General features: G+C 39.1%; 2 protein-coding genes across 4 annotated transcripts; one reads left to right on the top strand and one right to left on the bottom strand.

The window, feature by feature from the left end:
• The first annotated feature begins 3,253 nt into the window (after positions 1–3,253).
• On the top strand, positions 3,254–5,365 carry LOC105282293 (snRNA-activating protein complex subunit 3). 2 transcript variants are annotated; one of them, XM_011344171.3, is made up of 5 exons: positions 3,254–3,783; positions 3,863–3,977; positions 4,125–4,406; positions 4,482–4,720; positions 4,792–5,365. In XM_011344171.3, the coding sequence occupies exons 1-5, from the start codon at positions 3,587–3,589 to the stop codon at positions 5,063–5,065; spliced, it is 1,107 nt and encodes a 368-aa protein (XP_011342473.1). In that variant the 5' UTR covers positions 3,254–3,586; the 3' UTR covers positions 5,066–5,365. The 2 variants fall into 2 exon arrangements, with proteins under 2 accessions (XP_011342473.1, XP_011342472.1); XM_011344170.3 differs by having other exon boundaries at positions 3,255–3,783; positions 3,863–4,040.
• LOC105282292 (transmembrane and TPR repeat-containing protein 4) lies at positions 5,166–12,500 on the bottom strand. Of its 2 annotated transcripts, XM_011344169.3 has the most exons (11): positions 12,219–12,499; positions 11,868–12,093; positions 11,561–11,744; positions 11,295–11,474; positions 10,747–11,210; positions 6,353–6,736; positions 6,166–6,273; positions 5,895–6,036; positions 5,682–5,796; positions 5,403–5,585; positions 5,166–5,327 (listed from the first exon to the last, which is right to left on the bottom strand). In XM_011344169.3, the coding sequence occupies exons 1-11, from the start codon at positions 12,247–12,249 to the stop codon at positions 5,191–5,193; spliced, it is 2,154 nt and encodes a 717-aa protein (XP_011342471.2). In that variant the 5' UTR covers positions 12,250–12,499; the 3' UTR covers positions 5,166–5,190. The 2 variants fall into 2 exon arrangements, with proteins under 2 accessions (XP_011342471.2, XP_011342470.2); XM_011344168.3 differs by having other exon boundaries at positions 5,403–5,796; positions 12,219–12,500.
• Between the last annotated feature and the right edge of the window lie 1,341 nt (positions 12,501–13,841).

Genomic DNA, 13,841 nt, shown 5'->3' with positions numbered 1-13,841 from the left:
ATGAAGTATAGATAGAGAGAAAGTCCGCTCTACAGGACTTTATATTAAAAATGGAAAAAAGTTAAAAACTTGCATTTGTCTTTTCTAACTTTTTTCCATTTTGAATATAAAGTCCTGTAGAGCGGGCTTTCTTTCTATCTATACTTCATTTATGGAAAAGGATTTTTTATTCTGCAAAGCAATAAAGAGAATTTTCAAAACTGCAATTACCATCGCTAGAGTGAAAAAATAGTTCACTAGCAACTCCAGCATCCCCTTAAGTCCAAATTGGAACAGACCGGCGCGCCTCGATTTGGAGATTGTGTTTATTTGGGTTCCCTCGCACAAGGGAATTTTGGGAAACGAGACGGCGGATCGTTTTGCTAAAGAGGCCGCTGGGGACGCTTTAGACCTTATTTTAAAGTTCCCTATACGGATTTATTTGCCGAGATTAAAGATTCGCATTTTTCACGGTTTGAGACTTATTTGCAAGGTAAAGCGGCTCTCACAGGTTCGCATTATTTTACTCATTATCATTCAGCGAGACGTTACCCATGGTATTATCATAAACAATTGAATAGACAAACTATTGTATTATTAAACAGGCTGCGTAGCAACCATTATAATTTAAATTATAGTTTATTTCGTAAAAATATAGTTTCATCTGGGGACTGCACGTGCGGTAATCCACGTCAGGATATGAACCATGTGATTTTGTATTGTCCGTTATATCGAGATAGAGCTTTGCTTTTGATTACTTTTATTCAGTCTCAGTATCATCGTATTTTTAATGACATAACTCCTTCGCTGCATGATCCACCTGCCAAGTTATGCCGGCTTTTAGTTGCATTTTTCAAATCTGTCCAACTGTTTTCTTAAGGGGAAGCTGGAGTTGCTAGTGAACTATTTTTTCACTATAGCAATGGTAATTGCAGTTTCGAAAATTCTCTTTATTGCTTTGCAGAATAAAAAATTCTTTTTCACAAATGAAGTATAGATAGAGAGAAAGTCCGCTCTACAGGACTTTATATTAAAAATGGAAAAAAGTTAAAAACTTGCATTTGTCTTTTCTAACTTTTTTCCATTTTGAATATAAAGTCCTGCAGAGCGGGCTTTCTTGCTATCTATACTTCATTTGTGGAAAAGGATTTTTTATTTTGCACAAGCAATAAAGAGAATTTTCGAAACTGCAATTACCATCGCTAGAGTGAAAAAATAGTTCACTAGCAACTCCAGCATCCCCTTAAGTCCAAATTGGAACAGACCGGCGCGCCTCGATTTGAAGATTGTGTTTATTTGGGTTCCCTCGCACAAGGGAATTTTGGGAAACGAGACGGCGGATCGTTTTGCTAAAGAGGCCGCTGGGGACGCTTTAGACCTTATTTTAAAGTTCCCTATACGGATTTATTTGCCGAGATTAAAGATTTGCATTTTTCACGGTTTGAGACTTATTTGCAAGGTAAAGCGGCTCTCACAGGTTCGCATTATTTTACTCATTATCATTCAGCGAGACGTTACCCATGGTATTATCATAAACAATTGAATAGACAAACTATTGTATTATTAAACAGGCTGCGTAGCAACCATTATAATTTAAATTATAGTTTATTTCGTAAAAATATAGTTTCATCTGGGGACTGCACGTGCGGTAATCCACGTCAGGATATGAACCATGTGATTTTGTATTGTCCGTTATATCGAGATAGAGCTTTTTGCTTTTGATTACTTTTATTCAGTCTCAGTATCATCGTATTTTTAATGACATAACTCCTTCGCTGCATGATCCACCTGCCAAGTTATGCCTGCTTTTAGTTGCATTTTTCAAATCTGTCCAACTGTTTTCTTAAGGGGAAGCTGGAGTTGCTAGTGAACTATTTTTTCACTATAGCGATGGTAATTGCAGTTTCGAAAATTCTCTTTATTGCTTTGCAGAATAAAAAATTCTTTTTCACAAATGAAGTATAGATAGAGAGAAAGTCCGCTCTACAGGACTTTATATTAAAAATGGAAAAAAGTTAAAAACTTGCATTTGTCTTTTCTAACTTTTTTCCATTTTGAATATAAAGTCCTGTAGAGCGGGCTTTCTTTCTATCTATACTTCATTTATGGAAAAGGATTTTTTATTCTGCACAAGCAATAAAGAGAATTTTCGAAACTGCAATTACCATCGCTAGAGTGAAAAAATAGTTCACTAGCAACTCCAGCATCCCCTTAAGTCCAAATTGGAACAGACCGCGCGCCTCGATTTGGAGATTGTGTTTATTTGGGTTCCCTCGCACAAGGGAATTTTGGGAAACGAGACGGCGGATCGTTTTGCTAAAGAGGCCGCTGGGGACGCTTTAGACCTTATTTTAAAGTTCCCTATACGGATTTATTTGCCGAGATTAAAGATTCGCATTTTTCACGGTTTGAGACTTATTTGCAAGGTAAAGCGGCTCTCACAGGTTCGCATTATTTTACTCATTATCATTCAGCGAGACGTTACCCATGGTATTATCATAAACAATTGAATAGACAAACTATTGTATTATTAAACAGGCTGCGTAGCAACCATTATAATTTAAATTATAGTTTATTTCATAAAAATATAGTTTCGTCTGGGGACTGCACGTGCGGTAATCCACGTCAGGATATGAACCATGTGATTTTGTATTGTCCGTTATATCGAGATAGAGCTTTGCTTTTGATTACTTTTATTCAGTCTCAGTATCATCGTATTTTTAATGACATAACTCCTTCGCTGCATGATCCACCTGCCAAGTTATGCCTGCTTTTAGTTGCATTTTTCAAATCTGTCCAACTGTTTTCTTAAGGGGAAGCTGGAGTTGCTAGTGAACTATTTTTTCACTATAGCGATGGTAATTGCAGTTTCGAAAATTCTCTTTATTGCTTTGCAGAATAAAAAATTCTTTTTCACAAATGAAGTATAGATAGAGAGAAAGTCCGCTCTACAGGACTTTATATTCAAAATGGAAAAAAGTTAGAAAAGACAAATGCAAGTTTTTAACTTTTTTCCATTTTGAATATAAAGTCCTGTAGAGCGGACTTTCTTTCTATCTATACTTCATTTGTGGAAAAGGATTTTTTATTCTGCAAAGCAATAAAGAGAATTTTCGAAACTGCAATTACCATCGCTAGAGTGAAAAAATAGTTCACTAGCAACTCCAGCATCCCCTTAATCCTTTCCCTTCTTATTTCGCGCGCAATCAATTCAACAACTGTACGTTGGACAACCTGACCGGGTCCGAGTCACTGCGCAATTTTGCTATTGGCCATATCGATTATCAAACCTGTAGGGCGATTCTGTAACTCGATCGACAGTTTTCGGTATCGTTAACTAGCGACAGCCAATGGCAAAGACGACTTAGAGAAAAGCGTGGCTCTCATAGGCTGTCGCTACATAACGATAGCGAAAACTGTCGATACGAGTTACAGAATAGGCATACTGAAAGGGATCGGGCGCCATAGAACACTAAGAAGAAGAAGGAGCATTTCGGCAGTACGCTTTGATGTGTCATGAGTGTGATGAGTTCTCCTCATGTTTATCGTTTTCTCTTAATTTCGGCTCTGCCGGCATGTCGGACGATTGACACTCGGGGGTATAACGATGGATAAAGTGTACAAATTTTATGGTCGCCATGCATCGCCGAATATCCAGCTCAAACATTACTTTCGGGAATACAGTGAGTCGCTCGAGTCCTGGGCGCGTCGCGACCCGGCTGGATCGTGCGAGGAAAACATCTTCCGACTTATGGATGCCGACCTTTCGCAAGCGAGGACGCACTTGATGACGCATTATTGCAGGTATACGGCGTTGCTCCGCTCTCTCAAGTAAAACTCGCAAGCACTCCTCCGCGTTGAATGGAACTGAATTTTCTTCCAGCACCGATCACTTAACTTTGCCGATGGAAGCTGCCAATGCGGAAGAACGGGAAAAGCATGGGTACGTCCGCATACCGGAAAGAATTCTCCAGAACACTTCGTTGGAAACGATCAAGGTATTGAAGACATTGCCCAAGGACGCGTTTGTCAAACCAAAGAATCACAACGGGATCCTAATTGTTAGTGGCCACTTCCATGCAACGATGTGCCAACGAGACGCTCGCACCTTCTCTTACCATTTCCTTTTTCTCCTCTTTTTACAGAAATATGAGGACTCCAGATTGTCGGACAACAATGCCACCGTGATACCGAATAAAGACTTTTTAGTTTACGTTAAAGTGTACGAGCCGTTCAAGAGCCAGTCCAGCCTCAATAAATTGAGGACAATGAATCGTTTTCCGGTCCTTAAACTCAGGACTGTCGTGTCGATACTCGGTCATCAAAGTCTTTACGAGTTACGCCAAAAGATATTGTGTCAGTCCGATCTGTCGATTGCCACGGAAGTCAGTGAAAATCCGAATCGAACACCTGGACCAATGGCGAAGGTAATTACCTTTTGCTTTTCAATTTTAATTGTTTATGTTCTCATTCTGAGTGTGAATATCTTTTTGCCGTTGCAGGATACCTATAAATCAGGATTCTTCTACATTGGTGATACTTTTTACAATGACACCAGCGTACCAATCAATATCGATTACAGTGACGTTATACTGAAATGGGCCGAGACTCGTGACGTCGGTTCGTTCAAAGTTGAGACCATGGATACAAGAATAGATTCCCTTTGCGTGAGGTTTGGTTTCCCATGGGTATATCAGCATCAAGGTTGCTGCGAGCACGTTATTGTACTGTCCGATGCCAGGTACCTTCTTCTTTTTTCCCCATGACTCGTGTAAAGCCTCAAGATTTTAAAAGCTTTCATTTCCATTTCAGGTTAGTGACCGAGACCGACGTACCAGCACTGTCCGCCTATCCAAAGATAGAGAGGATAAGGCCCATGTCCGGGAAGAACTGCATAATGTGCGGAATGCTCAACGTGCGTTGGATCTTGACCGATCACGACAGGATACCGCACGATACTAGCTACTTCTGTAACAAGTGCTTCGTCTCTTACAATTACGTCGACGGTAAAAAGGTGGGAAATTTCAAAGCGTACAATTACCCCTGCATAACGAAACTGATGCCTCGAAGGGGCAGCAGCGACTAGAAGAATTCTTGTGCGCGTATCGGTCGTGTTTATAACTTTCCTGAACAGTGGCAGGGATATTTGAAAGGTGGTACGTTTCGAAGGCGTAAACACGAGCGTTGTGCAAAATGGGAAGGAAGAAACTTTTATATTGTCGACGCCTTTAAAGCGTACAATTTTTGCAAATTGTTTCTTGCGCTGTACAGATCCGGTTTCAGTTGCAACGCTCTTCTGTACATTTGTTCTGCTGCATGCAATTTGTTCCAACGATGATACAGAACACCTGGAACGAGAAAAGAAAAAATATACGTCTCGAGTACAGTCGTGTTACATTATATCATCCCTCAGCGTCTTATACCGAAATTTGCGTAAATCATGGGATCTGTTGGGCTTTTCGATATCGCCAGTTTGAACTGAACTTCCGCTTCTTGATATCTTCCCTTCTTTCCCAAGATGTTGGCGATATTGAAATAGATCGGAGCGTGATCCGGGATCAGCTTTAAAGCTTCGCTCGCCGTTTCCAGTGCCTCTTCTGTCCTACCTAAAATTGGATATTTGCACACGTGTGTGACACGAGGGGTGCGAAGGGCGTTTGTTCTTAGCTGAAGTTCGTCCGCGCGTGCGTCTTCGTACGAACCTAGATCGTCCAACAGTAGAACCATGTTCGTCCACGCTCGTCTGTGCGCTGGCTTTTGCTTGGTCGCGTTTATCCAGGCCTTCAACGCCCTGTCGTGCTGTTTTCGCTCCAGATACTTCGCCGAAAGAGGTTTGGATAGTTCGTTCCGACACTGTCCCCGCACAACGGTAGGATATCGCGAGCTCGTAGCACAAGGAACGTAATTTTACTCACCAATACGCCTAGGTTGTAAAAGCAGTCTGGGTAATTTGATCGATACCGTAGAGCCGTAAAATAGCTCGCTTCCGATTCCTCGTATCGCATGAGCGCCGACTGAGCTATACCTAGATTCATCCATGCGGTGGCAAAGTCTTTCCTGAAACTCGGAAACTCGTGATACCATCCTTACGTTACGCATCAAAAGAAAAAATCGAAGACGGAAGGGAAAGGCACGCTTTAACCGCTACTCGTCTTGAAGTCCCAAGTCGAGGACGACGCAACTTACTGTAAACTGACGGCCTCTTTGAACAAGCCTACAGCTTCGGACAGCTGCCCGTTGTCCTTGAGTAAATTGCCGAGATTGTTCATGGCTTGGGCGTACTCTGGATTTAATCTGTAACGAATGGACCATTGAACGCGCGATTGACACATGAAACGATGAGCAAATTCCGCCCGGACATTGTCGCACGTACCGCAGGGCTTCGCGATACTCCAGCTTCGCGAGATCGACGTTTCCCGCGTCCGCGGCATTTTTCGCGATATTGTAATGCACTTTGGCATTCAGGGGACATACGCTTAATGCTGATTGGAAAAGCTCTTTCTCGCTTCTCCACTGATCGCTCCTCACCCAGGAACGCGTAAAGAGTAACGCGATCAACGCTGCATACGCGATCGACGATTCCTTCGGTAGGACAAATCGTGTGGAGAATCGCTGTAGGCCTACGGCGACCAACAGGCAGTACCCTGCCGAGGGTATGTACAGTGTCCTTTCCGCCAAAACGAATCCAACATTGAAGAAGATGTTGCTAGCTGGCAGAAATGGAACCATCAGCATTGCTAGTCCCACGGTCGTGTACCTGCAAAAGTTGACAAAAGTATACAGGGTGATTCGTATAAAGTGACCGATTTAAGTATTAGTGAAATTTGAAGACATGAAAAAAGAGTTTATACCGATATGTTCAGTACAAAAGGGGACACCATATTATTTTATGAGTGGAGGCGTTGAGGACACTTGAAAGTCAACTTCTTTTTTTTAATGGGATGCTGTATTTTTTATTTTATAGGATAGTAGCCTTTTTTAATATAAATTTAATGATACATTACATAAAAGCATTCGAGGTCAATCAAGGCCAAAAATACATGATAAAATAAAATTCAAACGTATGATCTGTATTTCTGTTCCTCACAATAAATGTTCAAAGTTTTCACCTTGAACTCGACGACGCAGATGAATTGTCTTGCTCGTGATATAATCCGTAATATTGAACGGGCACTATGTCTATGTCGATCTGGATATCGTTCATTTAAGGGGGGAGCCTGCCTTAGAACGCTGAAAATAAAGTATATTTTACGAATTGTTTTTGGAGAAACTATACAGCGGATCATTATAAAACTTTGATGCATTTATTAGTACATGTTTAAAGATAAAAAAATTATTTTTTTATTTGAATGTATCGCTTGTAGAGGTCGTCCTGGAGAAATCTTAGTGCAGCCGCGTCGCCGGCATTGCAAATTGGTGAGCATTCTCCTGCCTCCAAATTTCGTCTAAACTGAAAAATTGAAATATGTTCTCGTTATTTATGAATTCCCATCGTCGATGAACCAAAGAGAGAAGAAAAAAGTTGAAAAGTGCCAAAATGGTGGAGCTTAGAACACAAAAGTACAATTTTTAGGCAAAGTTTTTGAACTTTTTCATGCAAAAATAATTGTTTAACTTAACGTTTTTATGAATATTAAAGGTTCATCGACGATGGGAATTCATAGATAACGAGAAAATATTTCAATTTTTCAGTTTGGATGAAATTTGGAGGCGGGAGAATGCTCACCAATTTACAATGCCGGCTGCACTAAGATGCCTTCAGGACGACCTCTACAGGCGATATATTCAAATCAAAAAATAATTTTTTTTATCTTTAAACATGTATTAATAAATGCATCAAAGTTTTATAATGATCCGCTGTATATAGTTTCTTAAAAAACTTCGTAAAATTATACTTTATTTTCAACGTTCTAAAGCAGGCTCCCCCCTTAAGGGGATGCTGGAGTTGCTAGTGAACTATTTTTTCACTATAGCGATGGTAATTGCAATTTCGAAAATTCTCTTTATCGCTTGTGCAGAATAAAAAATCCTTTTCCACAAATGAAGTATAGATAGAAAGAAAGTCCGCTCTACAGGACTTTATACTCAAAATGGCAAAAAGTTAAAAACTTGCATTTGTCTTTTCTAACTTTGTTCCATTTTGAATATAAAGTCCTGTAGAGCGGACTTTCTTTCTATCTATACTTCATTTGTGGAAAAGGATTTTTTATTCTGCACAAGCGATAAAGAGAATTTTCGAAACTGCAATTACCATCGCTATAGTGAAAAAATAGTTCACTAGCAACTCCAGCATGCCCTTAAGGGGGGAGCCTGCTTTAGAACGCTGAAAATAAGGTATATTTTACGAATTGTTTTTGGAGAAACTATACAGCGGATCATTATAAAACTTTGATGCGTTTATTAGTACATGTTTAAAGATAAAAAAATTATTTTTTTATTTGAATGTATCGCTTGTAGAGGTCGTCCTGGAGAAATCTTAGTGCAGCCGCGTCGCTGGCATTGCAAATTGGTGAGCATTCTCCTGCCTCCAAATCTCGTATAAACTGAAAAATTGAAATACGTTCTCGTTATTTACGAATTCCCATCGTCGATGAACCAAAGAGAGAAGAAAAAAGTTGAAAAGTGCCAAAATGGTGGAGCTTAGAACACAAAAGTACGATTTTTAGGCAAAGTTTTGGAACTTTTTCATGCAAAAATAATTGTTTAACTTAATGTTTTTATGAATATTAAAGGTTCATCGACGATGGGAATTCATAAATAACGAGAAAATATTTCAATTTTTCAGTTTGGATGAAATTTGGAGGCGGGAGAATGCTCACCAATTTACAATGCCGGCTGCACTAAGATGCCTTCAGGACGACCACTACAGGCGATATATTCAAATCAAAAAATAATTTTTTTTATCTTTAAACATGTATTAATAAATGCATCAAAGTTTTATAATGATCCGCTGTATATAGTTTCTTAAAAAACTTCGTAAAATTATACTTTATTTTCAACGTTCTAAAGCAGGCTCCCCCCTTAAGGGGATGCTGGAGTTGCTAGTGAACTATTTTTTCACTATAGCGATGGTAATTGCAATTTCGAAAATTCTCTTTATCGCTTGTGCAGAATAAAAAATCCTTTTCCACAAATGAAGTATAGATAGAAAGAAAGTCCGCTCTACAGGACTTTATACTCAAAATGGCAAAAAGTTAAAAACTTGCATTTGTCTTTTCTAACTTTGTTCCATTTTGAATATAAAGTCCTGTAGAGCGGACTTTCTTTCTATCTATACTTCATTTGTGGAAAAGGATTTTTTATTCTGCACAAGCGATAAAGAGAATTTTCGAAACTGCAATTACCATCGCTATAGTGAAAAAATAGTTCACTAGCAACTCCAGCATGCCCTTAAGGGGGGAGCCTGCTTTAGAACGCTGAAAATAAGGTATATTTTACGAATTGTTTTTGGAGAAACTATACAGCGGATCATTATCAAACTTTGATGCGTTTATTAGTACATGTTTAAAGATAAAAAAATTATTTTTTGATTTGAATGTATCGCTTGTAGAGGTCGTCCTGGAGAAATCTTAGTGCAGCCGCGTCGCCGGCATTGCAAATTGGTGAGCATTCTCCTGCCTCCAAATTTCGTCTAAACTGAAAAATTGAAATATCTTCTCGTTATTTATGAATTCCCATCGTCGATGAACCAAAGAGAGAAGAAAAAAGTTGAAAAGTGCCAAAATGGTGGAGCTTAGAACACAAAAGTACGATTTTTAGGCAAAGTTCTTAAACTTTTTCATGCAAAAATAATTGTTTAACTTAATGTTTTTATGAATATTAAAGGTTCGTCGACGATGGGAATTCATAAATAACGAGAAAATATTTCAATTTTTCAGTTTGGATGAAATTTGGAGGCGGGAGAATGCTCACCAATTTACAATGCCGGCTGCACTAAGATGCCTTCAGGACGACCTCTACAGGCGATATATTCAAATCAAAAAATAATTTTTTTTATCTTTAAACATGTATTAATAAATGCATCAAAGTTTTATAATAATCCGCTGTATATAGTTTCTTAAAAAAATTCGTAAAATTATACCTTATTTTCAACGTTCTAAAGCAGGCTCCCCCCTTAATACTCTTGCAGTTTCAGCTGCATTTTTTCCACATTCACCAAAAGTTATCAAAATGTCTACAATTTGTGAATTATTGTAATTAGCCATTACGTTCAGTGCTACGACTAATCTCATACTAAGGCTGCGTTCGCTTTGGAACTCGCAACGTTTGTAAGCATCACTTGCCCTTACAATCTTCGTATTAATAACATTATAATAGCAGTTTCCAAAGAAAACACAGCTCATAAACATAGACCTAGACATACTGAGAGCCAAAGCGAACGACGGACGGATATACAGATCATACATTTGAATTTTATTTTATCATGTATTTTTGGCCTTGATTGACCTTGAATGTTTTTATGTAATGTATCATTGAATTTATATTAAAAAGGGCTACTATCCTATAAGATAAAAAATACAGCATCCCATTAAAAAAAAGAAGTGACTTTGAAACGTCCTCAACGCCTCCACTCATAAAATAATATGGTGTCCCCCTTTGTACCGAACATATCGGTATAAACTCTTTTTTCATGTCTTCAAATTTCACTAATAATTAAATCGGTCACTTTATACGAATCACCCTGTATGTGTGCTTTTTCGCTCGCTTGCTTCGCGTTTTTTCGTTTCGACATTTTAACGATGCCCTTTAAAGAGGAACGGGAAGTACCTTCCAGTTTCACCCCTACGGAAGAGAAAAGCGTACGCGATCAACGCTCCGAGCGTCAACCAGAAGACCGCAACGGCCCAGAGTCTGTGGTCGTAGCCGGTGATGAGAGGTATGCAACCCATCGACCAATCGAAGCAGAGCCACACGGGGCACACGAGTAGCCACACGTTCAGGCAATAGATGTAATTGTAATTGAGCATGCGAAGCAACGCGTTGTCCATGAACGACGCTGGATTGTCCAACGGCTGAAACTTTGGCGTGGAGAACCCCATGACGCTGAATCTCAGAGATAGAAGCGTCGTTGCGACGAAAACGAGCGCCACGAGTCGCGATACTGTACTTTTATACCAAACCGGTTTCCAAAGCCGACGGACGTCCACGTAGGAACGTTTAAGCAGCCGATCAATCACGTCGATCGGGTGTATCCTATTGATCACGATTATATCGTATATAGCGCAGATGCCCTGAAAGCAAAACCAGAGCTGCGTCTAATTTTCCACGTAATCGGATACGATAAAGGATGGATTACCCCATTTCTCTCTACTCACGATGGCAGTGATTCCAGTCTCTTTGCACAGCATCGCCACGCTCGCGCAAACGGCACAACCGGCCATAGCGGCCCACGTGTGCCGGGCATCCCTGGCACGCACCGCATGATCGTACGACAAAACTGACAGCCAAGTAAACAAGGTGCACAGTAACTCGGCACGTCCTACTATGCCAGATACCTGTTTCGTCAACAAACAGAGCGGAGCAAGATTTTAGTTTCCCTGCGCCTCACTACGAACAAGCAACACGCTTCGACATTTCTCACCGCTTCCGCGTGGACCGGATGAACCGCGAACAAGGCTGCGGCGTAAAACGAGATGTCTCGTCCTCGCGGACCCAGGAGTACATTGTACACCAGTAGAGTCAGCAAGCAATTTATGCCGTGCAGCGCTATATTCACAACGTGATAGTCTTGCGGCACCGAATCTTGCCGCAGCCAAAAGTGTAATCTGTTGGAAAGAAGCGTGCGAGGAACGAGATTAATTTTTTGACAGCACAATCTTGCTCATCTCTCGGATGAAGAGACAAGCTGTCCTGCATTACGCCCGGTACGATAATGATGATCGCCTTACCTGAAGCTCAAGATGGTGAGAGGTCTGTACGACTTGTGGCTTTGTTTATGGGACAGCCTCGTACCCCAAAAGTCATTTTTGAATATCTCCCGCAAAGGGGTGACGCGCGTGTCATCGTTATTGACGATAGCCTCGGTATCGTCGAAAACAAAGTCTCCGTCGTAACTGTTAACGAAACAAAGTGACAAAAGCACGATTATCCAGCGGGAAAACGACGGCGAAGCAACTGAAAGTTTACAACATCTTTGCGTCAACGGTCTACTTCATCTTCCGTGCGTCCACCACCTCTGTATACATAATTCCATATGGAAAGCGCATTTAAGAAAGCAAATGGTTGATTGTGTAGTTCACCTGGCAGATGAGTCGTTATTTTATTATTCATAGCCTCTATGTTACTTTATTTTTCATGTCCTCTATGATATTCTCCACGAGAATGATCTCGACGAGAAATCATGTAAAGCGTAAACCATTTAAATCAGCGAGGCGTGAACAATTTTTTTTTAAATTGTTCCGATTGGAACAAGATCGCCTTCAACCGTCCTTTGGATTATTAAGCCAGGCGTAAACAAACCTCGACACAGGTTAGGACAGGTCGCGCACTCGAGTAATACCACAGTATATACAGTAGCGCAACTCTCCCAATTTTCCGTGGCGAAAATGGAGTGCGCATGCGCGACCAAAGGAGATCTAGAGGAAAGAGGATAGTGATAGTACCTCTTTTTCTAACAGAAGATAGGCGCCAATTTTAACGCAGTTTATACGTGTATGTTGACGCGTTGTGTGATCAGCAGCATAATAGTGTAGTGCAGTGTGTAGTGTGTGAAGTGAGTTAATGATTTACAGCTGTGTTGTGCGCGAGAAGAAAAATATAAGTGGATTTTTAACCTATATTAATATTATATTATTATATTATTTTAATCATAATTTAATGAAGTTTGACAACTTACAATTTCACTATAACAAATCCTGTTAACTTGCATAAATATTGGCTATAAAATTAAGCATACATAAAGTAGTAGTAAAGTAACAACATCGATTTCATTCACTGATTTGCATTAATTTATGAATCTAGATATGTAAACTTTATTAAATTGGTTATTGCAATGATATTAATTACTTGATCTCTTGATATCTTGAAATAATTGAGATATGTGTACTTGATAAATGTAATAATAAACTAACAAAGTTAGGACAGTTTACTTTTCATTTAATTGCATTGTAATTTCCATTCCATTGTCAGGGACAAATCAAGAAGCACTGCCAGGATAACGTAAAGAGTACGCTTGGAGGATTTTCAGACTACAATAAATCTGCTGTCGGAACCTTCGGATGTCTACAATAACTGAATATACGCTTGTGAAAGTGCTAATTGAGCAACTACTAGTTATTCTATTGACATAGGATTTTTCTCGATACTGCGTTTACAGAATTATGTGCTTAAAGACTTTTGTGCACTATACTTTTCATTTTTACATGTAGAAATTGTACTATATTTAAGTATAGAGAAATGTATATTCTTTTATATATTGTTAAATGTGTCTGTCAGAGTATAGCAAAAAGCATGTTTATGCCAAGTATACATGTGTCAGAATATTGTCTTATTAAATAATTATTTTGACCTTTGATCACAATAGAGTTTGAAGAAGTTATATTTAATAACATTAACGCCAGACATGATTTGAAATATACATAAGTATAGAGACATTTAGACCTTTACAAAAATTAATCTAAATATTATCTGATATAATTATTTTTTTCAATATGTTACCTTACTTTTCATTCCATTTTTACAACATATTTGTGTTAGTAATTAAATCATTACTTATATTATATTATTACTATATTAATAAAAAAACAAAAAACAAATTAGTATACTTCATTATCTCTTTATTTTTATTATAAAAATGCAATTACGCAATATATATAAATTTCATTATATCTTTTTGACATAGAGATGATCTCAAGTCGCAATTA

This window comes from Ooceraea biroi, chromosome 10 (genome assembly GCF_003672135.1).
Source record: "Ooceraea biroi isolate clonal line C1 chromosome 10, Obir_v5.4, whole genome shotgun sequence".
NCBI lineage: Eukaryota > Metazoa > Arthropoda > Insecta > Hymenoptera > Formicidae > Ooceraea > Ooceraea biroi.
The sequence above is the reverse complement of the archived record's forward strand: the minus strand, read 5'-3'. Positions and strand labels throughout refer to the sequence as shown.